This window comes from Emiliania huxleyi, assembly GCF_000372725.1.
Source record: "Emiliania huxleyi CCMP1516 unplaced genomic scaffold EMIHUscaffold_8, whole genome shotgun sequence".
NCBI lineage: Eukaryota > Haptophyta > Isochrysidales > Noelaerhabdaceae > Emiliania > Emiliania huxleyi.
In genome coordinates, this window is record NW_005196021.1 from 176830 (window position 1) to 204354 (window position 27525).

Below are 27525 nucleotides of genomic sequence, written 5' to 3' on the forward strand. Positions count from 1 at the left end.
CCGTCGCACGAGAGGCTGAGGCCAATGTACGACGCTCCGTCGCAGTTGCCACAGTCCTCTCGGCCTATTTTACACCCAAGCCCTGTGAAGAGGCTGGTCCGAAGCCTGTGCTTGAGTGCGGCTGTGGTCTCGCCTTCATTCACGGGGAAGAGGCCGAGCATCGCCTCCGCGTCTGTCGGGTGCCGGTCGACGGCAGCGAAATAAATGTTGCCTCTGCCCGCCGGGTACCCTTGAACCCGGATCTGCCGCAGCGGCCCAAACGGGCCGCGCTCGCCAGACGTTGACACCGCGACGTAGCGACCGCCTCGCGTTTTATGGTTCTGGCGCACAAAGACGTGCCATCTCCCCGTCGCGACGATGTGGACGGCACCAATCTTGCCGTCAAACTCGCAGCCGGCACCCTGTTTGTCGCTGCGTCGCTCCAAGCAGCCAGCATGGCTGCCGTCAAATACCCGGCTGCGGTTTCCATGTGGCAAGCGCGACCACCCACCGCCGAGTATCCTGTCAAAGCTGCGCGCCTCCGAGCCTCCGTCGAGAATGTAATGGCGCACGCCATCGCGCGGGTCGCGTGGCCCGCGAGGCCGCCAGTCCTGGCCGCCGAAGGCATGGTACGCGGTTCCAATAAGCTTCATCACGGCATTATGCGAGAAGGAGCTGTCACGAGAGACAATGACGGGAGGGCGGCCGTCGGTGCTCACAAGGGCCGTTGCATGCCGGAGGTCGATGCGGCGAGTAGGTATATGCATGCGAGAGAGAAACCACGTGCTCCGGTTGCGTGAGGATTGGCTACGCGGGAGAACGCAAAAGTAGCGGAGGCCCCGGCCGAGCAGGTGCAGCACGATCCGGCCTTGGCTGACATCAAGGTGCTGAGCTCGTGACACAGAGGCTGCTGCTTCTGGCCACCGTGCCGGCTGTGCGAGGGTAGAGCTCGCCATGATATGTGGCGATGACTGTGGGAGTCCGTCGAGGACGGACGACGCAACATCATGCACAGCCCGCATGCCTGACCTCGCGACGCCGGCGGCGAATTGCTCCTCGCACACTGCCGACTGCTCCGCTGCATCGCTGGTCGTTTCGCCGCCCAAGGTTGCGTTTGTGGTCGCCGGAGCGGCTCGCAGCTTCCTCCGTCCAGAGGTATGGGGATCTTACGTGGAGCACGTGCTGGTGCCGTTTGGCGCGGGCCGATCCGCCGTCTTCCTCTACCTGCGGGACGCATCACACTGCAAAGAGGCACTGCTACCGCTGCTGGCACAGCTGCGCGAGCGTGGGTGGTTTGGTGCAATGCAGTGTGAAGACACCCCGTCGGTGGCGCCTCCGCCGCTGCACGCGCGATGTGCGGGGCGTTGGGCGGCACGGCGCAAGTGGACGCAGGTTCGCGACTACGCCCCACGGGCGCATCGCTGGTGGAGTGCAATGGCAGCCTCGTGGCAGCTCGTTGAGCAATACGAGCGTGAGGAGCCTGGAGCGGGAGCGTTTGAGATGGTGGTCTTCTCGCGTCCCGACCTGTTCTATGTCCATCCGATGGGGAGATGGTGCGCGTACGCTCGCGACACGTGGCACTCTGGTGGTGCTCTGATGCCGGACATGTTTTGGATCATGCCTCGCGCCGTGGCGGCCAACGTCCTGAACAGGACCGACGCGACCTTCTTTGGCTGCGCGCCTCACCAGCCGTGCTGTCAAGACCTGGGCTACGTGGCGAGCCTACTCTCGTGGTGGCCAACCAGCTTTTGGACACGCCAGCTCGGCACGCGGCTACGTGACGACCTCCTCGGTAGCGCGCGCGTCGCCAGCCCGTCAAATGCACAGTGGGTGCAGGCTTTCCTCGGCTGCCGCCCGAGACGCGAGCGCGGTTGAGAATTGAGTATCGACGTATCGTTGTCGTCGTCTCGCTCGCGCGCTGGTGTCGTCCCCCCTCTAAAACGGTTTTATCGAGATTCAAATAAATATCCAACATACAAACCGGCCACAACGACACCGAATCACAGAGTTAGAGACGGAACTACTCGGAACGGCTCCACTGGCAATACGTTACTGAAGAACTCACGAGGCGCGGCGCGGCACATCTCGGAATGGGGTACGGAAGGAGACGCGCCGGCGGGGGCTAGCGGGTACCGGGTTTTGGGGAGGGGGGGGGGGGGGGGGAGGGGGAACCCTCCTCCTGGATCTTCCTCCTCACGGGGCCCGGTTCATGCAAAGGGGGGTGGGGGCGCGGGTGGCAAAGGGGGGGCGCGGGTGGCGGCGAGGGTGCGGCAGAGGAGGAAGGTCGGAGTCGCGAGTGGCGGAGGCGGAGCGCGGCGGGCCTCACAGCAGCACGTCGGCGAGGAAGTCCGACTCTGTCACGCGCAGAAAGTCGGCCGACGTCGGGCTCTGCACCGCCGCAGAGCAAGGCTCATACAGCGGCGCGCCCGGGACGCCTCCGCCGCCGCCCGCCGCCGCCAGGTAGCCCTGGAATTCTCCAAACGGGTCGCCGTCTGGCAGGAGGGGGGGCGGCAGCACGGCGGGCGGCCTGACGAGCCTGCCGGCCCCGTACGGCGCAGCCTCGAGTGCAGCGGCGGCGGCGGCGCCGCTCCCAAACGGCGGGGGGGGGGGCGCCCAGCGCGACCAACTCAGCAAAGGGTGCGGTGTGCTCGCGGTGTGCTGTGTGCTGGGAGGTGTGGGGGGGATATGGGATGGGGGGAGATATGGGGGAGATATGGGGGAGATGTAGATGTAGATGTAGATGTAGATGTAGATGTGGGTGAGATCGAAGATGCCCACCTGGCCAAAGTTGGCGGAGAGGCCGGTGCTGCGGTCGAGAGGCGGAGGCACCGCCAGGGCGACAGGGAGGCAGGCCTGCGGTGCGGGAGACGTCACTATGTCAGGGCTTGAGTACGCCATGTCTAGAGTGGGGGGGGGGGGGGGGCAGGCCTGCTGCACGGCCGCCATCCGCGCGCGCCCCATCCCTCCCTTGGGTTGTCTGTTTTCTTTCTTTCTTTCTTACACCGAGTCGCTAGACTGAGATGAGACCGCCAGTGGAGTTGGGATTCCACCGTGCACCGCGCTGCGAGCCTGTCGTGTCCCTTGTCAGGAGCAGGAGAGCCCACCTGTCCCTCTGATCGTCCTTCCAAAATCCTGCTCGTGCAGGTGGGGACCCTGTCCTCCTCCCCTGTCCCTCGTTTGGGTTGTCTGTTTTCTTTCTTTCTTTTTACCGGGTACGGACTGTTTTCTTTCTTTCTTTTACCGGGTACGGGACTGGCACTGCAGAGGCGACGGCTTCTAATAGAAGCCGTCGCCCTCACAGATAGATGCCGTCCTCCTCACAGAAGGCGTCGTCGGAATGGTAGTCAGGCGGATGGTCGAATCCGCGAAAACAAGAGAGCGCACAGAGAGCGTCCTGACAGATCGACCTGACGGAGTCCGCCGGCTTGTCCGCGCTGTGGCTGGCAGAGACCAGAGTCCGGAGACCGGACGGCCTATCTTGCAATCTTGGGGATTTTCACAGGAATATCGTCGCAGTATAACGACTCGAAAGCCGCAGAGGACTTGCGGAGAATGCAATCCATTTACCTATTACCTTGAGCACTTGTCTTGAGCACTGGATTTAGGAGTCGACCAAGGGGGCCCCAGGCGCCAGGGGGGGATTATTAGGGTAGATGTGTTACACGGTGCTCCCTCCGCCCTCGATCGTCCCGCTGGTGTTCATTGTGTGTGTGTCTGTGTGTGTGTGTGGGGGGGGTCATAACAAACACGGTACAGCTCCAGCTCAAAAAAAGTCTGGCGGTAAACGTACAACGGGGTCCCATATGGTGGCGGTGGCCTCCTAGAGAGAGATGGCAGCGGCAGACTGCCGCGAGCTCACAGCATGGCGGCCACAAGGGCCGACGCGTCGAGGAGTTGCACCTTGTCGCCGTGGCAGTGCTTCCGTTTCTTGTGCCTCGGCACGACCGTGTCCTCGCTGCCGTCCATGAGCCGGTGCCTCTTCGGCGTGAAGCTAAACTCTGAGCCGGGCTTCATCTGAAGTCCGATCGCCTCCTCCACCAGCTCCTTGACCACTGGGCAGCGCTTCATGAGCGCCTTGAGCGGCGGCTTCAGCTGCACAAGCGGCACGAGCGGCCAGCGCACGAGCGGCATGACCTTTGCGATGATCTCGTCGGTGCGCCCCGCGAGCTGCGCCCAGCTGATGGTGTTGTCCAGGATCGTCTTTTCGTTGAGGGCGTGAAGCTCGTCGCAGTTGAGCACTTCCGCGAGCTGCGCGCACGCAAGCGCAGCATGAGTGCGGCGCAGCGTGCGCATGCTAGTGGGTGGAGTTTGCAAGCGCGTGGAGGAAGCGGGTGGAGTATGCAACCGTGTGAGTGGCTTACCGAAGCGGCGTCAAGGTCCTTGACCTTGACCGCGCTGCCCTTGTAGTGCCGCGCGACCAGCTTGGCGAAGGCCTTGGTCGCCTTGGCTGCGGCACTGCCCTCCGGCACCTCAGCATACGCGGCGTCGCGCAGGCGGAGCTGCAAGCTGGTCTTGGCGCCGGAGGTCGAGAGGCCGCGCTGCTCCAGCATGGCCTGCAGCTCGGCGACCGAGGCGCCGTCGACGTCGCAGCCGGTCGCGCACCCGCGCAGGCAGAGCAGCGAATCGACCGGAGAGAGTGGGCTCGCCACGCGCTTCGACGCGAGGAGCCAGAGGTTGAAGAGCTCGTACTGACGCTGATACTTGGACACCTCCAAGTCGCCGCCGCAGAGGAACTTGCCGTCGGAGAGGACGTCCGGAAGGTTACGGCCCAGGACGACGCCCTGCGTGTCCGAGCCAAGCACGCGGTAGGAGCCGGATGCGCGCCTCTCGTTTGTTGGCCGCTGGGGATGCTTCACCCACGAGCTGACCTTCGCCAGCACCGCGCGGCCGCCCGTATTCTCTCCCGTCAGCATGACAGAACCGTTCCATCCGAGACGGGCCTTGACCTTCGCACCGGTCGCTCCGAGCAGCCAAGACAGGTCCTGATCCGTGGGCGACCCGTCCATGGCCTGGTGAGCCGTCCACCTCTCCGAGCTCGTGTCCACCTCCAAGGACGGCAGCCTGACCGTCGACGCCTTCACGTGCGTCATGGCTTCGCAAATGGCCGAGAGGTCGAGATCCGCGAAGGCCGAGACATCCAGCAGCTTGCGTCCGGCCTCGGCCACCCCTTGTGCGGACGCCTCGCGCAGGCGCTTCCACACCTCGCTGTGTGCGTCTGCTTCGGTGTGGCGCAGGGCAGCCACGAGCATCTCGCAGGCGGTCTTGGCGCTCGCCTTTGCGCTGGCGACGAGCATGGTCGACATGGACTCCAAGATTGAGTCAAACTCCCACAGCGTGGCCAGCTCGCAGATCTCGAGCAGCACGGCGCTCTCGGTGGACGTCTGCAGCTGCTGCCCGTACAGCAGGGCCATCAGGTGGCGAAGCGCAGCGGCCGAAGCGCCCACGCCGTCACCCGTCTTTGCAATCACCTCGCCCGCGCGGGCCTCGGCCGAGTCGTCGTGCTCCATCATGCGCTTGAAGAAGCGCGACTGCGCACAGAGGTCCTGCTTGCGTGCCGGGACCTTCGTGCCGTCACCGGCGACGAGCGCAAAGTCTGCATCGAAGGCGACGGCAGCCAGAGCGCCCGCCTGGTCCTTGAGGGACTGGAGGCGCTCCTCTAGCTGGCGCAGCCGGTCGTCGTACGCCGCTCGGTTGGCGGCAGCGGTCGAGCGCAGCTGCGTGCCGCGCAGCAGGGCAATGAGCTCCGCCATCCCCTCCAGCTGTGATCCTGTAATCCTGGAATCCTACGTACGGCAGTTATACCCCTGTATCGTAGTTATGGTCCACTTTAGAGCTGTGAACGTGAACAGAGTGGTACCAGTAGAGGGGTTTGGCACAATGGCAGGGATCTACATTTGTAGGGATCCCTTATAGAGATGTTAGAGGTGGGTTAAGAGGGCGGCACGCCGCAGGCGGGCAGGATGAGGCGGCAGCAGTGGAGGGTTGGGGCGCATTTGAAGGCGCTGGCCCCGACGCGCCATTAACTGGGTCGGGGTGGTTCCTCACCCCTCTGGTTTCAGTCAAGCGGGAAGAGTCTGTGCAAGGGGGGCGGATGGGGCTGGCTGCGTCACCTTGGAGCAAAGAGTGAATTGGAACTAGTGCTACTTGGATAGCACGCTTTCGGAGTACCGACGGCTAAGGCCGAGGCAGAAAAGGTTTCTGTTTTTCTCCGCTTTTCTTCACAGGATTTTCCTGTGAAGAGAGACGTAGAGAAACAGACATTTCAAACTCGGTGTCGAACCACCAGCTCGACGCTCACTACAAGTGATAGCCTTTAGCCCTTTTACCACGACGTCGCCGAATCCCGAAAACCACGACGGCGGAAAGCGGAATAACGGAACGTGCTCTACAGCTCTACCACGTGTACATGCAGTGCATCATGCAGCAACCCACCATGCAAACCACCACAAAATGCACCATGTGTGATCTCGCGCAAAAGCTCTAGTCGTGTGTGGCATGTGCATGTGCTTGGGTGGACGGGCAGTGAACCTGCCATGTCGATCGTACATCAGGGCAATGTACCAGTGCCAACTCTCTCTTTCTCCTAGGACGTCACCGCTCAAGCGATGAAGCGGCGGGCGTGCCGCTGAATGACTTGTGCTGCGCGCCTCAGCTGCTCTCGTCCATCGCCGGAGGCTCAAGTTCAAACGGCATTCGAGGGCCTGCAACACCGAAGCTGGAGCTCGACCGGCCGGAGAAGATGCGGCGCACCACCTGGTCGAACGACTCGTACTTGCCAAACCCAGCCTCCTGTCACGCCACCGGGGGGAGGGGGCGTCGGAGTAGCACGGCGCGCGTGGGCGAGGCTCGGGGTGGTGCGCTGCGGGCACGCACGATGCAACCGAGCAGCTTCTGCGTGTCCCGCTCCTGCGAGCAGCGCGCCCGCTGCACGCTGAACCGCCCGAGCTCGCGCTGCAGCGCTCTTGTCGCGTCCGCCGCCGCCTCGTCCGCCTCGTTGCTGGCCTCGACGACGGGCAGCACGGTCACGCGGTCGATGTCGCCTCCATTCTTGAGGAAGCAGAAGAGCTCGACCACGCACCACAACCTAGTCGACGAACGAGAGTAAGTGAAGCGGAGCACAACTCTTTCTCGCCGCCTCCGCGCGCGCCTGTGCGCGTAGGTCGGCCCCGCCAGGATGAGGAAGCGCTGGCAGCCGCTGACGAGGAGCGGCAGCAGGTCGAGCGCGCCCGCGTCCTCGGGGGCGACGCACGCTGCGTCCAGCCAGAGCAGCGGCGCCGTGCCCCGCTCTTCCGTGTCGCTCTTCGCCCACTGCTGGAGCGCCGCCCACTTGCCCTCGCGGCTGTCGTGCCAGGAGTGGCTCACAAAGACAGAAAACTCAGCTCCCAAGCTGGCGGCGACCGCCCGCTCTCGCAACGCGTGGCCCGCGCCGCCCGCCGTGCCCCCGCCCGGCAGCTCGGCCGCACCTGTCAGCTTGTCAAAAGGCAGCAGGCGGAAGGCCGCCTGCGCGCGCGCCAGCGCCTTCTCGCCGCCGCCGGAGAGAGCCGCCAGCGCCGCGAGCTGCGCGTCGTCGCTTCCGCCAGAGGCGCCGAGGCCGGCGAGGCGGGCTTGCAAGTAGCGGCGGGCGGAGGGGCGGAGAGCGATGGCGGTGAGGAGCATGGCGGCGCCACACAGATAGAATGGCCACAAGTCCGGCATGACCGCAGCCATGCTTATGAGGAGCACTCCAAACACTGGAGCCCACAGCCGCGCAACCAGCCACATGTGGCTCAAGCAGGCGGGGGCGGTCATCGCCCGGGGACCGACGCGGGTGGAGCGGCAGGGTAGCAAGCTAGCGAGAAAGGCGTCGCGCCAGGTAGGGAGCAAGGCAGCGGCCAATAGGGAGAAGTCCATAGAGATGAGGCTGCCGGCCCCTGAATCCGCCCAGAGGTTAGCCGTAGTCAACGGGCGCAGAGGCCGTTCCGCGAACCACCAGAAGACCCATCCGAAAGACAACAGCAGAGGCACAATGTAGACGGCAAACCCGCGGACAAGGTCCTCGTCCATGCTGCGCAAAGTGAGGAGGGAGGACAAGGAGCTCACGACGCCAGCTGCCATCATGACGCCGCCGATGGTATCATTCCAGCGTCCTTGAATCGCACTTCGGACGGCCCAGCCGGGGCCTGTAGTCAAAAAAATAGACCAGCCCGTGAAAAAGGTGGCGAGGCGGATGCGCCTCTGGCGCCTGTCCGCGGCGGCGCGCTGCTCCCGCATGCGCTGCCGAGCGCGCTCCATGAACACGACCGACGCGTAGAAGCCGACGTACATGTTCAGCACCTGCGGCGGCGGCGGCGGCGGCGGCGGCGGCGGTGAGGCGGGCGCCGACGGCTCACCGTGGTTCAATGGGCACCATCGCACGCGCCACCTTCTCCTCGTCGCCCTTGCCGGTGAAGGCGATGACCTGCTCCTCGCTCCCTTCCACCGTCTCCTCGAACTGAGCCTTGAACGCGTTGGGCGTGGGCGCGCTCGTGAGGGTCACAGGCTGCTTGTCCAGCACGTCTCGATCATCTTGGGCGCGTGCTCCGCGCTGCCCAGCCCGAGCTCGCTGCGCGTGCCGAGGATGATCTTCGCGAAGTTGCTCTCGGCGTGGCACCTGCGCGCCGCAAGTGGGGTCAGAAGGAGAGAGTCACAAGTGCCTGAAGGAGAGGCGGTAGTCGCGGCTGACGCACCAGCCCCGCCGCTCGTACGGCTGTGTGTTGTACAGCATGCCAATGCCCTTGCACAGCTGCTCCGCGCCCGCCGCCACAGCCGCAACCGCCGCTTCGCGCGTGGCGAAGCGAACGATCGCAGGAGCTGTGTGCAGCTCGCACGTCTCGATCTGCCCAAAGCTGCCAAGCGTCGCGAGGATCGCCTGCTCTTCGATGCCGTTCTTCAAGCCGATGAGGCAGACGGAGCGCTTGCCCCACTCTGGCGGCTCTGGGATGTTGGTCAGCCGCAGCACTGTCACGCAGCGGGGGCTCGCGTACAGCCCCGCCATCACCGCAAGCGACGCAGCAAAGATCTTGGCCTCCTCGGCGGTGCGCTTGCCAGCAGCATCCTTCTACGGACGCTGGCGACAAGGGCGTCACTCAACCGCCGCACCGCCCTCAGCGTTTGGGTGTGTGCGGAGGCATAGCTGGCACGGGGGAGGGGAGGGCGGCGGCGGGGAGGGCGGAGTGCGCGCGCGGGGGGAGGGAGTGGGTGGGGGGGGGCTCGACGGCGGGGGTGAGGCGGCGGGGAGGGCGGCGGCGGGCGGGGAGGGCGGCATGCCTGGACCAAGCTCGCTTGGTCCCAGAAGAGCGCGACGAAGTCATGCCCAGTGGGCGAGTTGAGAAAGGCCACGACGTGCTGCAGGTTCTCGCCGTGCGGGTCGGGGTGGTGTGGCGTGAGCCCTATCGTGCAGTATGCGAGAGGGCCTGGCTGAGACGCTCCGGCGGTGGGGGGGGGGGGGGGGGGCAGGGCGGGGCCCACAGCCGTACGTGAGGGCACACGCGCTTCGGGCCTGCCGAGAAAAAAGCGCGGCCCCCTCTGCAGGGGGAAGCAGCCCCTCTAATGGAAGGTCCTGCCGGCGCGGCAGCACGTAGCCGGGTGGGCGCGAGCGCAGCCAGCTGCAGCGGAGCAGCAGGACGTCGCGAGAAAGGAGCGAGGCGTGCACCCGCTGGTCGTGCGGCCCGAGCCCCGCGTCGCTCTGCACCATCTCTAGGCCCGCACCCGCAGACTGCTCGTCCTTTCGCCGCACGTCTCGGAAAAGGCAGACGAGCGCCCAGATCAGGCTGAGCCCGGACATGGCAGAGCAGAGAGTGAGAGCCATGTAGTGCAGGACGAGGGCCGCAGCGCGAAGGGACTTGTCCCGCTCGCGCTCCACCTCCACGAAGGCCATGTACTCTGGGGAGGGGTCGGCGCCAGACTTGCAGAGGCAGGGGAACTCCAGGTAGCAAGGGACGTCGAACCACAACCCACCGTTGCCGACAACGGCGCACTCCTCTGCGCCACGCCAATTGTTTGGCTCTGACGTGTCCCATTTGACAAAGTTTGCCGTCTCGCCGGATTGGCACACGTCCCAGCCGCCGCCGGGCTCCTCTCCGGCGGGGCGCTGGTAGACGCCGATCCAGAAACGGATCGCGCCCGCATCGGCGGCGAGGCGCGCCACGTACTCGTTTTCCTCCGAGCTTTGGACGCACGCGAGAGTCGCGTTTGCCCCACACAGGTCCGCGCAGCCCCAGTGCGTGGACGGCTCGGCGGTGATGCGGTACGAGCCACAGCAAAAGGCAGCGGTTAGTGCGCTGTATCTGGGGTTCGCCCGTGTCACCGATGCGCTGCGATTTCTTCTTTTTAGTCGCCCGCTACGCCTGCTACATGCTGAATCTTTCTTGGTCCGTGTCATAGAGAAGGAAGGGAGCAAAGTCGTGTGATTTCGAGGAAAGTGAGCTCGCGGGGCCCCGTTTTCGGGCTCCGGGGACGGGCGGGCGGGCGGGCCGGGCGGGCGGCGGTACTCTGGGCCGGCGGGAGAGAGAGAGATTTTTAAAGACCAACAAGAAATCACGACTCTCACAGTGATTTGGGCTCGGCAGCTTGTTAGCCCTCAGCCGAAGCTGGGGCCGGTCCCGTAGCCGAGAGAGCCCGCGCCGATGAGTTCGACGCGGTCGGGGTCACGGCCCACTCTCGGCCGCTACTGCGGCGCTAGACCTCCCGGCGCCGGATCTCGGTCTCCAGCCCGGCGAGCGCTGCACGCTCGCGTCGCGCTCTCTCTCTGAGCCCTTTAGGCGAGCACGAGATGCACCTCGACGTACCTCGAGCGCGAGTGGCGCGCGCACGTCGAGGCCTCGTCCCCCACCCTTCAGGGTGAATCTTCAGTCTGGTTCGGTCTCTTGCTCGCCTTTCGGGCGTCGCCCCACTGCCTCTGCAGTCGTTTTTGATGTCCCTTCTTCGGAGGCGGCCCCTCCGCCCCACCTCCGTCGGCTAGCCCCATTGGCCCCGAGGGAGCCGACAGCCCGGGTGGGCTCCCAGGGCGGGAGTGGCGGCATTGTGTCTCGTCGCCACCCCTCCCCGGGAGGTCGGGCCGGCCCTCCCTGGTCGGCGAATCGCGCCCGCATCCGCGGCCTCTCTCGAGAGATTTTTATGCTCGAGATGACAGATTGAGCAACGAGGGCGGAGGGGGCAGCGATTGCATGTCCACCAAGCCGCCGACTCGTATTCCTTCTGGCGGCCGGGTATTCACTCTGGCGATCAACTGGAGCGTCGATACGCCGATCCAGCACGCGCTCGTCCTCGCCATCCTCGCATACGACATCTTCGTCCTCTTCAATGTTTATGACTGGCATGTCCGGACGGCCAACGTGAGCGGGCACAAGGTTCTGTATCGTCCACAGTACTTTCTGCCCGACTACCTCACCGGCGGCATGCCGCGGCTCAACTTGAGAGGAGTTCATCTTGACGGCGGTCGCCGACGCTGCTCGAACGGCAGTTGTCGACCGCCGGCAGTTGACCGGCAAGATGAAGTCCACTGCGCTCGCAAAAAATACCATCGGAACCGTCTTGCCAAGGCGCACAATAGTCCTCAGTCTGGCGAAGGCCAGTTTCTTCATCCCGGGCCGCCATGAAATAAATGGCGACTGGCAGAGGCTTGTCAGAGCAACTGGATTTCACCAAAATCCAGGGCAAAGTGTGGGAGGAAGTCTCGAGAGCAAAAGTGTAAGTCCAAGTGTGGAACGCTGCAAACCCCCCCCAGTACCTGGGTGGGTACTCTTGCACGAGTCCGCAATGCTTGCTGGGACACCCATGCTGGCCACCATCGCTCCTCTCTCTCGCTGGCTCCCTCATCGACAGTGTCAGCTCCTCGTGGACCCCTGTTGCGCACACCTGGGTCGGGACTTGCGATTCGAGCGAGTCGGCGGGCTCTGAGGCGACGATCGTCACGGTGGCAGAACAGCCAACCTCTGTTGACCTCCTCCTCCCCCTCCTCCCCCTCCTCCCCCCCCCCCCCCTCCTCCTCCTCCCCTTCCTCCTCCTCATCGCGCAACTGCAGAAGGCGCACCGTTGCGCGATGATGAAGGACAAGGCGGCGGCAGAGGATGACAAGGCGGCGGCAGTGGCGGCGGCAGTCGAGGCGGCAGAAGCTCTGGCAGACGACCTGCCAGAGCTTCGCGGCACCGACCCGGTGACATCCCTCGACCTCGACGAGAGGGGCCTCGGCCCCGCCTCTGCCACCGTGATCGCGTCGCTGATTGCGGGCAATGGGGTGCTGCAAGAACTTTACATCGGCGACAACCACATCGGCGACAAGGGCGCCGCTGCAATTGCCGACGCGCTGCGCGGCAACGGGGTGCTGAAATCTTCTCTACCTCAACGGCAACGAGATCGGCGACGAGGCTCGAGGGCGCCAAGGCACTGGCTTCCGCTCTGCGCGTCAACGCGGTGCTCACCAACCTTAACCTTGGCGACAACGAGATCAGCGACGAGGGAGCCGCTTCGATCGAGGGAGCCACGCTGTGCGCCAACGGGGTGCTGAACAAGCTAGATGTCTCTCGGAACGAGATCGGCCCCACCGGCGCCGCCGCGATCGCCGACGCCCTTAAGGGCAACGCGGTGCTGACCACCCTCGAGCTCGCGCACAACAATAAGATCGGCGACGAGGGCGCGAAGGCGATCGGCGGCGCTCTTGCGGTCAACGGGGTGCTGAACAAACTCTGGCTTGGCGAGAACAACATCGGCATCGAGGGCGCGAAGGCGATCGGCGGCGCTCTCGCGGTCAACGCACAACGGGGGGGTGCTGAAATCTCTCGACCTCTCCTACAACGACCATCAACGACATCGACCTCTCTCCTACAACGACATCGTGAGGGCGGCGGGCGCGGGCGCCGAGAGGCTGGCCTCTGCTCTGTACCCCTGGGGGCGAGGGTTCAGGCATCCCGTGACTCGCCATGTTCTGGAACTCCTCCGGACCAGCCGGGGGCGAGGGTGGGGGTGAGGGTGGGGGTGAGGGAGGGGGTGAGGGTGGGGGCGAGGGCGGAGGCGAGGGCGGGGGTGTTGGCGGGGGCGACTTCTCGACTGTCTGTGCGCTTGTGCGTCCAGACCCGGAGGTCCGGGGCGATTGAAAAAGAGGCGCCTGACCACAAGGCGCGAGAAACGAATCTGCGAGGCGTGGCCGCGCATGCGGCCCGATGGGGAGGAGCGGGGCGGACTACGGGGATCGGCCTCTTACACGGCCCTTCCTTGCAGCGAGCCCACTCCAACCCACCCGCGCTAGGTCTCGGGGGACGCAGGGGTCAGTCAGCCCCGCGCGACCTCGGGAACTAGCCGGGGCAGTCGGAGAAGGGGCAACTCCGTGCACTGACGGTCGGCCGTCAGAAACCACGCCTGCGTGGATCGCGTCACACCAATCCTCGCTACCCAACGCGGCCAAGGATATACCTCGAGAACCTCGAAAAAGGTCCTGCCGCCACCGCGCCATCCTCGCTCCTTCCTGCCGCCGCCCTCTGCTCAGTCGTTTGACCCGCCGCCCAATGCTCCGCCGTTCGCTGCCGTGGTCTGCCGCCGTGCCGCCGCTCCTTACCGTGCCGCTCCTTCCGCGCCTCGCCGCCCTTGCCATTTATTCGCCGTCCCTCCTGCCGTGCGTTACCGCCGTGCCGCCGTACCGCCGCTCCTACTCGAGTACAGTGCCGCGCCGCCTCCCACACGCACACACCTTACCTCCTGCTCGACCGAGTTTGCGATGAGAAGTGACCCGAGCCGCCGGGTGCCCCGCAGCGGCCTCGCTGGACCAGAAGAACCGGTCCGCGAGTGCTCCGCAGCAGCCTCGCTGAGCCAGAACGTCGTAGTGTTCTTGCTCCCAGCGCTTGCGCTTCGGCGGTTAGTGGTGCACTAACCTCCGAGAAACCCTTCGGGTCGCTCCTCATCGCAAACCCTGTCAGCAGAGTCTCCTACGGGAATGTAAGAGCTACATACACTGAAAAAGAGAAAAAGCGCAATTCGTGAGAGAGAGTAACGCCGACATAGCCGACGCCCACACCGCCAACCCGACCTGCCCTGCGTCACAGAGAGAGTAACGCCGACCGGGGGCCGCACCGCCAACCCGACCTGCTCGTACTTTGGGTGCGTGCCCTCCGCCAATGTCCGCCGGGCGGGCGGGCGGCTGGCGGGGAGGCAACTGTGGCGCCTGGCGAGTGGCGGACCTTCGCGACGAGTGCGCCTTCAAGGGCCTCGACACGAGCGGCGGCAAGTCCGCCCTCATCGCCAGGCTTGACCAGCACGCCGCGCGAAGGACGGATGGGCTCGACGACTCTCCGTTCCGGCATCTGTCCGACGACGAGCACCGCGAGATCTGCGGGGTGCTGCTCGGCTTCCACGCGGCGGACGCCTTTTGCGGCAGGAGGCCCGGCTGCGTCTTCAAGACCGGCGGATGGGGCCTCGGCTACTATGTCGACGCGGCGCCCTGCGCGCGCGACCTCCTGATGTTCGGCTCCACCTGCCGCGACCTGCGCGCAATCATGATGCCGCCGCTGCAGCCGTACGTGGCAAACCAGCTCAAGCAGTTTCGCGACTTTGGCGACGCGCGGCAGCGGACCATCCGCGGCGAGGCGCACCGGTGCAGCGTCGACAGCAGTCTCGGCTCAGACCCGTTTCGCGGGATTCAGTGGGCGGGCATGCCTCGGAAGGTGGAGAAGAAGGAGCTGGCCGTGCTGCAGGCGCCGCGCCTTTCGAGGCGAGGCGAGGCGCTGGTGGACGGCGCCGCTTCACGGCTGACCGGGTGGGAACAGGTCGGCCTGCGCCTCGCAGCGCGGTGCGGGGTGTGCGAGAGGCACCGGCTCTCCCCCTGCCCCCCCCCCCCCCCCGCTGCCCGCCGCCCCATCGGAACATCACGCGTAGCTGATGACGGGTCAGGCACGGGCCGCTCTTCCGGCAGGTCGTCCGCATGCACAAGGAGCTGCGGCAGTTCATCGAGAGCGAGGCGCTCGCGCGCAAGCGGAGGCAGGCGCACGGGGACTACCCGCCCCCGTTCTGGAGCAAGGCCTTCCACAAGCGCTGCGTTATTGCGGCAGGGTGGTTTTTGCAGCCCGGGCTGCCATAGGTTGAAGCAGCCGCTCCACGACAAGAGGAGCGCACCGCTGTGGTTGGTAAATGGTATTATACCATTTACCAATCTAACCAATCCCACTGTGAATCCACAGGGCTTGCACCTCAAACCCTCTCCTCTCACAGACCAGCGCACAGCGCCATAGCCCTATAGCGCATAGGATGTATTTTCTTTTCTCAATAACAAGGCTGTGAAACGCGCGCGACACCGGCCCGGGCACGTATATCGCTTAGTTGAGCTGGGGCACGCTCACAGGCGTTCCCGCTTCCCGGCGATCCCGCCGGGCCCGGGTGCCGGGAGCGGCGGGGGGCGGCGGGATGGATCCGCGCGACAGAGACGACGCACGACCCGCACAAAAATATAATGGCTCGAGAGTCTCAGAGAGCCGGGCTAGTATCCCGCGAGGGAGGGAGAGCGAGGTCGGGATATTCTTGACCTCGTGTAGTTGCCGACGCCGAAAATGTTAAAAATTATGCAATTTCCGTCCCGCAACGTGCGTTCGCTGATCAGTCCATGCATGCTTTGCTCGCGGCTGGCCGCATACTACTGCTGCTCGTCGCCGCTCCAGCCTCAACCGAGGATGCAGTAGGAGACTTTGCAGCCGGCGAGTCCCGCGATTTGGGGTCTGGCGATGCGTCCTCTGGAAGCACCGGCGGCGCAGGCACCTACTCAGAGCGCGAGTTGGACTTCTTTGCAGGTGGAAGCCAAGACATTGATATCAGCCTCGCAGGCTGCAAGTCCTTGTTTGAGTGCTTGACGCTTTGCAAAGGCGAAGCGACTAGTGCAGCCCTCGCGCGGGTCGCAAGTCCTACGCAGGACAATGGTTGCAATGATGGGCTTCCGCTCTGGATGCTCGACCTTACCAGCCAGGTTGCGGCAGGGTGTTGCCAGGGGTGCTACTCTATGATACCCCTACCTCCATCGCCGCCGCTGCCCTCACCGCCGCTACCTCCGACAGAGTTGTCTCCGACGTCACCTCTGATCCCGCCGCCGCTGCCGCTGCCGCCGTCCAGCCGCGATCGCGGCTGCGACGGCGCGCCGTTTTGGTGGATGGTGCGCAACGCGAACGTGAGTGATTGCACGATGAGTTTTGGGCAACGTAATTCTTGGCTAAAATGAGAAATCAGACACCCGAGAGCGAAATTAAAAAATGCAGCGGTGCGAGTCGCGGGAGGACGACCCCGGCTAGTCGCCGACCACATAGCACATACGGGGTGTGGACCGTGAGTTGACCAGGGGTTGTGCGCCTGGCCCTCCTGCTCGGCTCCAGCCAGTAGACAAGTCTTGTCACTAACAGAGTAGAAGGATCTGACCTCGGGGCCGATGTGATCAAGCGCTGGTAGCGTGGTTTTACCTCACACCCATGGTCTCACAGTGTGCCGGCAGTCGCCGAGCAGTGTCGCTCACACAAGCCGCAGCACAAGTGACTGAGGGCCAGTGAGGGCGAGCCCATCGCTGTCACAGCTGTGGCAGCCGCACAGTAGGCTGTGTCAACTGTGCAGAGCGTGTGAGCAGCCGAGGAGCTGCTCTCCAGGCTTCTGACGCAAAGAGCTGCATGCCATCGAAGGCGCTGTCGAGGTTCGCCGAGCGCGGCGCAAGTTGGAGGACACCGTCACCGACGAGCGCGTTGGAGTATTCACTCCGGACAAAGACGGCTACACGCACACGAGCCGCGGTCGTGTAGCCGTCATAGCGGCGAGGCGCGGGACCGTCTGTGGCGAAGTGGGTCGCGTCCTCCCCGATTTCCTCAACTCACGGTCCGCTCCGTCTACCCACTTAAGCTCGAACCCGCACAAACTCAAACAAAAGATTGCACGGGCGGGGACCTGTTCCTTTTTACCCATCTCACAGTAGAGGTGTCCGTTTTTATTTGTTTATTTTACAGGGGTCGTTGTACACGCCCATTCGGATCTCGAGAAATAAAAAGCGGCAAGGTGGAGAGAGGTTATCAGGCGCGCGGTCCTCCGCCTGCACGATGCACGCGAGAGCGACGCGAGGCTAGCGACAAGGCCTCAGCGAGGCAGCGAAAGCCGCGCCGCCCCAATGCTGCAGTGGCCACGGCCGCGCCCGAGCTGCTCGTGCGCCAAGCACCAGCGGCGGCCTTGGCGGGCACGGCCGTGGGGGCGGGCGGGAGGCGGCCCGGCAGCAGCCTCCCGCGAGGCCCGAACGCGAGCTGCGCAAAGCGCTGCCCCATGAGCTCGTATCCGTCCGGGGAGGGGTGCAGCTGGTCCGGCGCCAGGCCGGCGGCAAAGTCGTCCGGCCCGAAGAGGTCGAGGCCGCTCGCGTAGGCGATCCGGTCGTCGCCGCGCCGCTGGAGCAGCCCCACCACCCGCTCGAGCTCGGCCCGCATCTGGCTCAGTGTTGGGTAGCGCGGGTCTACCGCCTCCCGGTCAGGCGCCACGATGAGAGCCGAGCAGGAGCCGTCCTCGCGCCAGCCGGAGCCGTGCACGGGGGAGAGGACGAGGAGAGGCACGGTCGGGTGGCCGTCGCGGACCGTGGCGAGGAAGCCGAGCGCGGCCTGCGCAAAGCTGCGCAGCGAGAGGGAGCCGTAGTTGTGCACGTTGATGCCTGCTCACAGGGGGGACCTCCTCTAGGTGTGAACAGCGCGGAGCATAGCTTTGCGATGCGATGCGATGCCGAGCTTGAGCGAGATTGCTGCGACGCCATCGAGGTCGCGAATGGTGCGCGCCACCGCCTGGTCCAGGTGGCACTGGCCGCTGTAGCCGAGGTTGAGCAGGTTGAGCCCCGCCTCGCGCGCCGCGACCGCCGGCCACGAGCGGCTGGGGCTGCGCGCAGAGCCGGCAGGGCAGCCGGGGCCGGAGAAGATGGCGTCGAACCCGGTGCCGTGCGAGATGCTCGAGCCGTGTGTCACCCAGAGCGGCCGAGGGTCCGGCGCAGGCGCGAGCGACGCCCCCTCGTCCAGCCAGAAGCCATTCACCACCTGCGGGCCGGCCGTCGACAGCCACAGCTCAAAGACGCGCTCCTCGCGCGACGCCGCCGGAGCAGCGTCCCCGAACGTGATCATTAGCTCGCTGCCTTCGTCTCCAGCACGCGCCATCGCCTCGGGGAAGCGCAAAGGTACCTCGGACAGTCCAGCGAGCGCGATGGGATGCTCCGGATCTTCGACGTGAGAGGCGACGAACGCGCCGTCGACGAACAGGTCGTAGTCGTATCGACAGTACGTGCGCAGGCGACGCACGCGCAGTCGCAGCGAGCCGGTGTCTGAGCGGAATCGGATCCGCACGCCCGAGGCACCACCCGCAGACCGGACCAGATCTGGATGGAAGAGCTCGACGTCTTTTACCGGCAGGCGCCACGGCTGCACGCCGTCGGGGTGCTGCTGAGTGGAGACGCAGCCGTCAAAGTGGAGGTCTTCGAGCGGGACGTCTCGCATTGTGCATTCTTCAGTCCGCGCCAGTCCGCGCCCTCGTCGTGCCAGTGTGCTGTGAGAGAGGCTAGTGTCCTAAGAATTTTACTATACAAGCCCCTCTCACAGCAGACTGGCTCGGACTGGCACTACAAATGGCACAGCAGGCGACGGCCCCTTACGGGTCGTCCTAAGAATTCTTCGTGGGGTTCGGACTTTTGCCGGGTGTGGTATGGTTGCTCGCGCAACCCACCTCGAGACCATACCCCCCCGCCTGCTGACAGACCCAGCCTCCCGGAGACCGGGGATGGGCGGTCAGGACCATACCCCCCCACCCTTTGGGCCGTGAGAGTACCATACCATACCCCGCAAAATCCAAAAAGTTGGAAGGCCTGGTCGCCCTGATAATTCTTTTGCGTTGGGAGTTGTGTTGTAAAATTCTTTTCTTGGGGGTGACCCTGCGCCTAACTCCAGACGATTCTTAGGCGCGCGTTCGGAGTTCAGAAGTTTGTCAAGGGGTCAAGGTTGAACACAGTATCGACACCGTAGAGTCACCCACAACACGCAAAAGTCACTGTCCCCACAGACTACGTCAAGAGCACTCGTTGCGCGCATTGTCCCGATGAGATCCCCCGTGTGTGCACGTTGGTGGAGCAGGGCGCATCTCTTGATGTGCGCGCGAGGCCACGCGGCCACGCCTTCCCTCACGGCGAGTCGCCACTCGCGGGCGTCGACGGCACATCTTCGAGGAATGGTGGCTGCGGGCGGGGCGCTCGCTTCTCCGCTTGGCGGCGGAGGTAGCCGCGGACGAGGCCGGCGGCGAGGGCGAAGGCGACGCAGCCGATGCCGGCGTACGCCCAGCCGACGACGGAGGCGCTCTTCGCGACGACGCACTCGTCGGGCGAGCTCTCCGTGTACGAGTCGCAGTCGAGCGGCGCGAAGCCGTTTGGCCGCCCGTCGCGTGCCGACGTGTCGTCGCGGCTGCAGATCGGGATGGCGGCGGCGAGGCAGGCGGGGCAGATCTGCGACTTGCAGCCAAACTCGGAGGCGTCCGCCTGGTTGGCGATGATGCCGCCGAGTGCCCAAGCGGCCACCTAATTTGTGGAGACCGGGAGGGTGGGGTGTCATGCATGTGCGGCACGCTGCAAGCTAGGCCCGCTGCACCGCCGCGTAGACGGGGTCCGAGTACTCAAAGGTGGCGGCGCACGCGACGGCGACCGCGACGACGAGCAGGCCGATTGCAAAGTCGGGCGAGGGGAGCCACCCCTCGTCGAGGAGGACAACCTGGATGCCGAGGCAAGAGGCGACTGTCACCCACGACGCGTTTGCAGAGAAGGCGGCGGCGGCGAGCTTCGAGGCGGCGGAGCGGCGCGACGAGAGCTGGTTGACGTCGAGTCGGCGGAGGACGACGAAGAGGAGCGCGTCGTAGACGAGGATCACGACCTGCGAGGCCCAGTAGACCTCGTACCCGAAGAGGAAGAGCCACGCCGAGTTGGCCGCAAAAAGGGCCAGCACCGGGCCTCGGATCTTGGCGTACGACGGCTCGCGCAGGCCGCCAAAGCGCTGGAAGGGCAGCGCCTGGTACACGACAAAGAGGCCCTCGAGCGTGTAGATGATGCCCCAGATGGCAAAGGCCCAGCCGATGGGAAGGCCGTAGACGGGGTGCGTGTGCGCAATCTGCAAGTGGACGGAGGGTTTGGTGGTCAGTCCGCGGTGGGGCGAGCGGCGTGGCAGCTCGAGCGTGGCAGCGGCAGCGGGTCGAGCGTGGCAGCGGCAGCGGGTCGAGCGTGGCAGCGGAAGCAGCAGGGCGCCTCTGTGTTTGTAAACTTGACGGCCCCGAGGTTGTTGTCGGTGACGAGGTAGTTGGCGACCGCCATGGCGACAAAGGCGAGAACGACGGCCGCGGCCGGTACAACGGGTGAGGGCGGCGGAGTCTTCATTTGGCACTTGGCACGGTGGTGGCGTCTCCGTCCGTGTACCGAGCGTCCTACGAAAGGCTTCGAAGAGACTAGGGAGACCCTCTTTTTTTCGAGCGGTCGGCGGGATCCGCAACTAGGGGGCGAACCCAACCGTGCGGAGAGAAAACCGTGCCCGCATCGAGGCACGAGCCCAGAAGACCACGCCTCGTGCACTCGGCTCGATGGCTGCGGTGGCGGGGCTGTAAGGACCACTCTCTGCGAGCGCGTCGGCTGTGTCACATCGTGCTGCAGGCCACGCAGAGGAGATCGCAACGCGCCCACTCGCCCACCGTTTACTTTCGGTGCACTGCCTCGTTTCACGTGTCTTTGATAGCGCGGCCCACACACTACAACCGGGCTTGACTAACCGGGGGCCAACACTCGCCGCGCCTCTCCTCGGAGCACACACGTCTCGCGCAAAAGAGAGACGGGGGGCGCGACTGGGGGCGCGCCGAGAGAGAGGGGGCGAGAGCGAGAGAGAGAGAGCTGGGCGGTCTACAGCCCCTACTCCTTCTTCTGCTTCTTAGCAGCGTCAGCGTCGAGGCGGCGCCGCGCGTCGAGGCGGCGCTGCGCTGCCTCGACCACGTCATAGTTGTCGCCGGGCGGGTCGGGTCTGACGGGCCTCGCCGCCCGCGGGTGCGCCTCGCCGCGGGCCATGTGCCCGCCACGCCGCTGGCTGAAGAGCGGACGGTAGCCGCAGCGTGCCAGGTCCACGGGGCGGGGCACGCCGCTGTGGTACACGAACGCCGCCTGCTGCTCGTCGGAGCGGGCGGTGGCCTCGGCGCGCGCGGCGCGCTCGGCCTCGACGGAGGCATGCTCCTCGAGCATCTGCCGCCACTCGCCTCGCGTCCAGCCGCGGCGCCGCGGGGCGGAGCTCGCGTCCGCGGCGGCCGGCAGCGGCATGGCCGTGAGCGACCCCGACGCCCCGTTGAGCGGATCGCGGCACATCGGGCAGGTTGCCTCGGGCTGCGTCTGCTCGATCCAGTCCTCGATGCACTCGCGGCAGAAGACGTGCAGGCAGGCGGTGGCGACCGGGGCAGAGTCGGCCTCGATCGGTTCGATGCAGATGGGGCAAGTCGCGGTCAGCTCGTCGTCGGCGGCGGGGGGGGCGTCGGCCTGGGCCGCGAGCTCCCGCGCGCGGCAGAGGGCGGCCTCCTCCGCGGTGGCGAAGTAGCCGAGGCTGATCTCGAGTCCGTCACGCGAATAAGAGGCGCGGAAGGGCAGCCGCCGTCCCGCTGGCATGGCATGCACGCCCAGGAAGCGCGTGCCCGAGGAGCTGGACGTGGGAAGCACCAGCCCCTCCGCCACCGCCGCCGCCTGCGCAGCATCAGCTGTCATCGGCGGCAGCGCCTCTGCGCGCTTGGCCTCCGCCGCCGCCCGGCCCTCGGGCGAGCGGGCGTAGCAGAGCGCGGCCGCCTCAGCTGACGCGAAGTAGCCGAGGCTCACGACCTTGTGGCCGCGCCGCACCTTAACCACCCAAGGCAGTCTGAAGGCCGGAGGCGTTTGGAAGACGCCCACAAAGCCCGAGCCGTTCGTATGCAGCTCCAGCTCCTCCTCGGTGGCCGTCGCTGTGGCCTCGGCGCTCGTCATTTCCGGCGCCTCCGCCTTGGCGATCTTGGCCGCGTCTTTCAGCCCCTCGGGCGAGGTTGCGTAGCAGTACGCTGCCTCCTCGGGCGTCGCAAAGCGGCCGAGACAAGTCTTGGCGCCAGCGCGATCCACATAGACAACGTAGCACCGCTCAGAGCCCTTGATGGGCGCGTAGCGGACGCACTTGTAGCCGGCCCCAGTGTTGGACCGGATGAGTTTGACGGAGGGCTGCGGCTTCAGCATGGTGTCACGCTGTGCGGCGAATCATTCTTTGTTTGCAACAAAATCTCAAAATTGCCGCGTAAATCCGCCATCATTTCTTTTTGGGGGGGTTTGGGGGCGCAAAAGCTCACTGGCCGCCAACGGGTCGGATTTAAGTGTGGTGTTGCCGCCCAAATTGATCATTTCTTTTGGGTCTAATGTGTGAGAGAGTTGTCTTTCTTTTGGGGCCGTACAGCAGCATGATGGTGCTTCGTTCGCCGGCGTGAGTCCCGGAGCGGTCCCGGTTGTGGGCGGTCCGGGGGAGAAAACTCAGGACAACGCCGACACCGCTCTGATTCGACTTTTTACTTCAAACAAAGACGGCGGCACGTGCCGCGCCGTGGCGCGTGCCGCGCGTGCATCGGAGAAGGGTAGTTCGTCGTGTTCACGCCGGGATCGTGTCCTGAGTAACCTGGGCAACCATTCAGGGCGACGAGTAGCTGTGACGGCAAACCCCGCGGCAAAGTGACCCGTTTTTACCCACCCACGCCCGTGCGCGCGTATCTTAGCTAAGGTACGCGGCCACACGCGCTGGCGCGCACGGCAACCGGGACTTACACGCGCGACACGAGGGACTGTGTATCCTTGGCTGCCTCGTGGGAGAATAGCCACCCTCACCCGCTGCCGCGCATCGAGCTCGGCGGGGCCTGATACGTGTCATTCTGTGCCGGCGCGTATGTTTTCGGCCTCTGAAGAGCAACCGTCGAGGCGTCGATGCTCGCCTCCACGCCCGCGCCAGACCTCCGCGATTGGGGCGCCTTGTCGACGGGATCAATTGTGATTCCGGGCGCATTTTTCTGGCATTTAACTCGCACGTCGGCGACTCTTAGTCGCTTCTCCGTGCTAGGAGGCCTCTGTTTTGTGTCCGTGAGGACTAGATCGAAACTAACATTTCGGCACATTTCAGTTAAATACCAGAAAAATGCGCGTTCACTCACAATTCATGTGTATATGAACGGTGCCGACGGGTTTGGCGAGCATCGAAGCCGTCCAGGCGCAGCAACGCGACGGTTTCGGAGGCCGACGGCTCCGAAAGAGCCTCCCGAGCGAGGCCGGCGCGGTCACGGTACCGTGGAGGCCACAGACGTCGCCGGAGCGGCACTCCCGGGGCGCCACCCCCTCACCCGGTCGGGGGGGGCCAACCACAGCCCGCCTCACCGTCCGTGGAGCTTCCGCGGTCCGCCGCTTCGGCTTCGATTTTCGACCCTCCCGAGGCTGCTAGAGCAGCCCCGCGGAGCCTCCCGGATGCACCGGCACACCGTCGTCCAGAACGCCGGCGCACGCGCTGCCCAGTGACTGGGCGGGTCGGCCCCGACTAGGGGCGGGCCCAGCCGCGCGGAGAAGGCCAGCGAGCTCGAAACACGTCGCCGCGGCCGGCCGTTTCGCAAGCCTGAGCGGGTCGCCAGACACCCGCGAGAGCCAGCAGCTAGAGCGCCGTCGTAGCCGCAGATCGAGTCGAGGAGCTTGATGTCCACGGTAGCAGTTGTGGAGAGCGGTGGCACGGTGCGTGTAGACGCGTCGATTGAGGGCTCCCTTTCGAAACGCGACGGGTACGGCATGACAACTGCCAGTACAGTGTTACGCCGGCCAGCGTGAGAGCACAACAGGGAGCCGGCGACCCGTACGCTTTGCGCGTGGCGACTGGTGGCTGTCTGGAGCTCGTGTGAGCTGGGCCGACGCGTGTCCGAGCCGAGAGGACCAGCGAGCGACCACGTTGGCGATGAAGCTTGGCGGCCGGCGCCTCGTCGCCAGACGTCACAGCGGCGTGGACGTAGGAGTGTGCGGCGACGGTTACCGGCAAATCCGGCCCAGTGTGGCCGGCAGCTGCCTAGCGCTGGCCTGTGGCCGGCGCCGCGGTGGCGGATAAGGCGTCTCGCCGCCGTGGCGGCGGTCGGCAGGTGCGAGCGTGATGCCATCTTGCGAGACGACACACCCGTCTCGCAAAACCCGGACTGCCACCTTAATGACTGCACTCCAAGTGCTCCAAGTTGTGTTCCGCCTTGGGCGGTGGGCGCCGGCGTCCTCCCGCCCACACTAAGAGCGGCCGAACCTTGATCCCGCGTGCTCAGGTTTTTTATTTTTCGTCCGACGGGCGTGGAGAAGAACGGAATCGCGCAAGGCGGCTAGCGGCCCCGCACGCCCCCCATTGCCGAGGGTCAGATGGATTCACCGCAGTTGAAGCTCGTGTCCGTCCTCGAACGTGAAATTGATCTGCTGATGGACGTGCGCATCAGGTGGCAGGGCCCTACACGGCCACCTGTGCCATCAGCGACGGAATGCAAGCACAGCTGCTGGCCATCGCGCTCGCCACTTGTCCGCAAAAAGTCTGGGCACTTGCCCGACGGCCGAATGCCCAACGCCCTCTCCCAGCGGAGAGAGTTTGACCAGCTCTGCGGACAGTTGTGTGAGGGGATGTCGCATCGGGCGGCTGTTGCCCGATTTGTCGCCCGGGTCGTGCCCTCTGACACGGAGGGAGTGGCTTACTTCATGGCGAGAGCTGTGAAAGAGATGGCCCTGATGTCGGCAGAGCCAGTCGCAGCACTGCCAGTATGGCAGCCTGCGTGGAGCAGCCAGCCACTCTTCAACCTTAGCGAAGCGCTTGATTCGCCGTGTGGGTTTGACTGGCACAGCGGCGCTTCATCGGGACTGCCGCACTGCAATATCACCTCGCCTGGCAGGGGGGCGGGGCGCGAGTGTACCGCCGTGCGGGCAAGTACCGAGGCGTGGCACAACGATGCGCGCTATGTCTATCCCGCGACAGCCCGGCGCGAAGCGAAGTACTGTTTGGGGCAGTGCAGGAGGTCGGACTGGGCTCACGCGATGGCCCCCGAGTTGCTGCCCGCGTGCATGCTGGGTGCGCTTTTCCAGCCAGCCCCAAGCTTGACGCCCCGATTCAACAGGTTAATGCGCACGCTCGCCGACGAGTCGGTCCTCGCCATCGGGATATACCTGCGCTCGGACCACGCGGAGGTCGCACACCGCCGTGATTCGCATGACGCGGCCGAGGCCGAAGCTGCTGCTCGCGCTCTCGATGCGATCGGCGCTCACGCCAACGACGCGCCGCAGGGCTCGGCCCCGCCGTGCTCGGCACGTACGGGCCGCTCGACGCTGCCGTCCGACTCGCTGCGCGACTCGGCGGCCGACTCCTCGCTCGCCTCGCCGCCTCCGGTGGCTGATGACGCGGCCGAGGCCGAAGCTGCTGCTCGCGCTCTCGATGCGATCGGCGCTCGCGCCAACGACACGCCGCAGGACTCGACCCCGCCGTGCTCGGCACGTACGGGCCGCTCGCCGCTGCCGTCCGACTCGCTGCGCGACTCGGCGGCCGACTCCTCGCTCGCCTCGCCGCCTCCGGTGGCTGATGACGCGGCCGAGGCCGAAGCTGCTGCTCGCGCTCTCGATGCGATCGGCGCTCACGCCAACGACGCGCCGCAGGGCTCGGCCCCGCCGTGCTCGGCACGTACGGGCCGCTCGACGCTGCCGTCCGACTCGCTGCGCGACTCGGCGGCCGACTCCTCGCTCGCCTCGCCGCCTCCGGTGGCTGATGACGCGGCCGAGGCCGAAGCTGCTGCTCGCGCTCTCGATGCGATCGGCGCTCACGCCAACGACGCGCCGCAGGGCTCGGCCCCGCCGTGCTCGGCACGTACGGGCCGCTCGCCGCTGCCGTCCGACTCGCTGCGCGACTCGACGGCCGACTCCTCGCTCGCCTCGCCGCCTCCGGTGGCTGATGACGCGGCCGAGGCCGAAGCTGCTGCTCGCGCTCTCGATGCGATCGGCGCTCGCGCCAACGACACGCCGCAGGGCTCGGCCCCGCCGTGCTCGGCACGTACGGGCCGCTCGCCGCTGCCGTCCGACTCGCTGCGCGACTCGGCGGCCGACTCCTCGCTCGCCTCGCCGCCTCCGGTGGCTGATGACGCGGCCGACGCACCCCTACTGGAGCGACGACAACGGCCAATGGACGCGCGGTTTGTTCAATGGACTTGGAGTATATTCCCGGTGTTTTGACGTGCCTGCGAGCCACTACCAGTACGCCCTGGGCTGGGCTTTAAATTGCATCCCTTCGCGTTGGCCAGTCACCACCGCGCCGTACGGGGACTCTTCGCGATGATTTGTCACCATCGTGTCGTACACGGACTGCTGCTGCTGGAGAGCCTTTGTCTGCGTGGCGGACATCGACTAAGTACGAGAAGCTGCGGAGCATTGTACCCATGAATACTACTTCTGCTGGAGAGCCTTTGTCTGCGTGGCGGACATCGACTAAGTACGAGAAGCTGCGGAGCATTGTACCCATGAATACTACTTCTGCTGGAGAGCCTTTGTCTGCGTGGCGGACATCGACTAAGTACGAGAAGCTGCGGAGCATTGTACCCATGAATACTACTTTAGCTGACGAGCCTTTGTCTGCGCGGCGGACACCGACTAAATACACAGGAGGGCTGCGGAGCCAATACCCATGAACTCTACTCGAGCTGACGAGCCTTTGTCTGCGTGGCGGACACCGACTAAATACACAGGAGGGCTGCGGAGCCAATACCCATGAACTCTACTCGAGCTGACGAGCCTTTGTCTGCGTGGCGGACACCGACTAAATACACAGGAGGGCTGCGGAGCCAATACCCATGAACTCTACATCGACTAAGTACGAGAAGCTGCGGAGCATTGTACCCATGAATACTACTTCTGCTGGAGAGCCTTTGTCTGCGTGGCGGACATCGACTAAGTACGAGAAGCTGCGGAGCATTGTACCCATGAATACTACTTTAGCTGACGAGCCTTTGTCTGCGCGGCGGACACCGACTAAATACACAGGAGGGCTGCGGAGCCAATACCCATGAACTCTACTCGAGCTGACGAGCCTTTGTCTGCGTGGCGGACACCGACTAAATACACAGGAGGGCTGCGGAGCCAATACCCATGAACTCTACTCGAGCTGACGAGCCTTTGTCTGCGTGGCGGACACCGACTAAATACACAGGAGGGCTGCGGAGCCAATACCCATGAACTCTACTCGAGCTGACGAGCCTTTGTCTGCGTGGCGGACACCGACTAAATACACAGGAGGGCTGCGGCCGCGCGGCCGAGCAATTAGCGCCTCCAAGCGCGGCCGCGTGCACCGCCGGTAGGAAGACCGACGGGCCGCTCTCCGGCGCGGCGGCCCCCGGTGGCGGCGGTCGGCCCGAAGCCGACCCCGCCGCGCGCCTTCCGCACCACTCGGGCTTCAATGCCATCCATCCGGTAACCCGCCCCGCGACAGCGGGCGTGCGCGCGCGTGCGCGGCGTGCGCGGGC

The 27525-nt window shown here is 65.4% G+C and overlaps 8 protein-coding genes across 8 annotated transcripts; 1 reads left to right on the forward strand and 7 right to left on the reverse strand.

Moving 5' to 3' along the window:
* Positions 1–2229: 2229 nt before the first annotated feature.
* On the reverse strand, positions 2230–2932 carry EMIHUDRAFT_448463 (hypothetical protein; the record flags this gene model as incomplete). Its single annotated transcript, XM_005759437.1, has 3 exons — positions 2230–2602; positions 2758–2830; positions 2906–2932. Coding segments are annotated over 3 exons (401 nt in total), but the record flags the coding sequence as incomplete, so codon positions are not given.
* Positions 2933–3274: 342 nt separating this feature from the next.
* EMIHUDRAFT_198332 (hypothetical protein) lies at positions 3275–5729 on the reverse strand (the record flags this gene model as incomplete). Its single annotated transcript, XM_005759438.1, has 3 exons — positions 3275–3452; positions 3839–4227; positions 4341–5729. 3 exons carry the CDS (start codon positions 5727–5729, stop codon positions 3275–3277), a joined length of 1956 nt encoding a protein of 651 aa, XP_005759495.1.
* An 898-nt stretch (positions 5730–6627) lies between these two features.
* On the reverse strand, positions 6628–8283 carry EMIHUDRAFT_198333 (hypothetical protein; the record flags this gene model as incomplete). The annotated part of the gene is made up of 3 exons (XM_005759439.1): positions 6628–6768; positions 6853–7358; positions 7443–8283. The coding sequence occupies 3 exons, from the start codon at positions 8281–8283 to the stop codon at positions 6628–6630; spliced, it is 1488 nt and encodes a 495-aa protein (XP_005759496.1).
* Positions 8284–8344: 61 nt separating this feature from the next.
* Positions 8345–10378, reverse strand: EMIHUDRAFT_198334 (hypothetical protein; the record flags this gene model as incomplete). Its single annotated transcript, XM_005759440.1, has 6 exons — positions 8345–8480; positions 8513–8608; positions 8685–9055; positions 9271–9386; positions 9466–9496; positions 9575–10378. 6 exons carry the CDS (start codon positions 10376–10378, stop codon positions 8345–8347), a joined length of 1554 nt encoding a protein of 517 aa, XP_005759497.1.
* A 784-nt stretch (positions 10379–11162) lies between these two features.
* On the forward strand, positions 11163–15265 carry EMIHUDRAFT_448464 (hypothetical protein; the record flags this gene model as incomplete). The annotated part of the gene is made up of 6 exons (XM_005759441.1): positions 11163–11345; positions 11416–11656; positions 12132–12316; positions 12370–12741; positions 14190–14740; positions 14875–15265. 6 exons carry the CDS (start codon positions 11163–11165, stop codon positions 15059–15061), a joined length of 1719 nt encoding a protein of 572 aa, XP_005759498.1. The 3' UTR covers positions 15062–15265.
* A 1750-nt stretch (positions 15266–17015) lies between these two features.
* Positions 17016–18461, reverse strand: EMIHUDRAFT_96932 (hypothetical protein; the record flags this gene model as incomplete). The annotated part of the gene is made up of 2 exons (XM_005759442.1): positions 17016–17595; positions 17779–18461. 2 exons carry the CDS (start codon positions 18459–18461, stop codon positions 17016–17018), a joined length of 1263 nt encoding a protein of 420 aa, XP_005759499.1.
* A 466-nt stretch (positions 18462–18927) lies between these two features.
* EMIHUDRAFT_461834 (hypothetical protein) lies at positions 18928–20410 on the reverse strand. The gene is made up of 3 exons (XM_005759443.1): positions 20246–20410; positions 19599–20111; positions 18928–19528 (listed from the first exon to the last, which is right to left on the reverse strand). Exons 1-3 carry the CDS (start codon positions 20372–20374, stop codon positions 19139–19141), a joined length of 1032 nt encoding a protein of 343 aa, XP_005759500.1. The 5' UTR covers positions 20375–20410; the 3' UTR covers positions 18928–19138.
* Positions 20411–20896: 486 nt separating this feature from the next.
* On the reverse strand, positions 20897–22222 carry EMIHUDRAFT_198338 (hypothetical protein; the record flags this gene model as incomplete). The annotated part of the gene is made up of 3 exons (XM_005759444.1): positions 20897–21220; positions 21425–21668; positions 21819–22222. 3 exons carry the CDS (start codon positions 22220–22222, stop codon positions 20897–20899), a joined length of 972 nt encoding a protein of 323 aa, XP_005759501.1.
* Between the last annotated feature and the right edge of the window lie 5303 nt (positions 22223–27525).

What these genes read in the sequence shown, in the direction of transcription:
- EMIHUDRAFT_461834 (XM_005759443.1), bottom strand. Translation starts at nt 20,374, where the DNA reads ATGAAGACTCCGCCGCCCTCACCCGTTGTACCGGCCGCGGCCGTCGTT. An exon ending in TCAAGTTTACAAACACAGAG is followed by an intron (nt 20,112 to 20,245) that starts GCGCCCTGCTGC and finishes GTCCACTTGCAG; the next exon opens with ATTGCGCACACGCACCCCGT. An exon ending in CGGACCCCGTCTACGCGGCG is followed by an intron (nt 19,529 to 19,598) that starts GTGCAGCGGGCC and finishes TCCACAAATTAG; the next exon opens with GTGGCCGCTTGGGCACTCGG.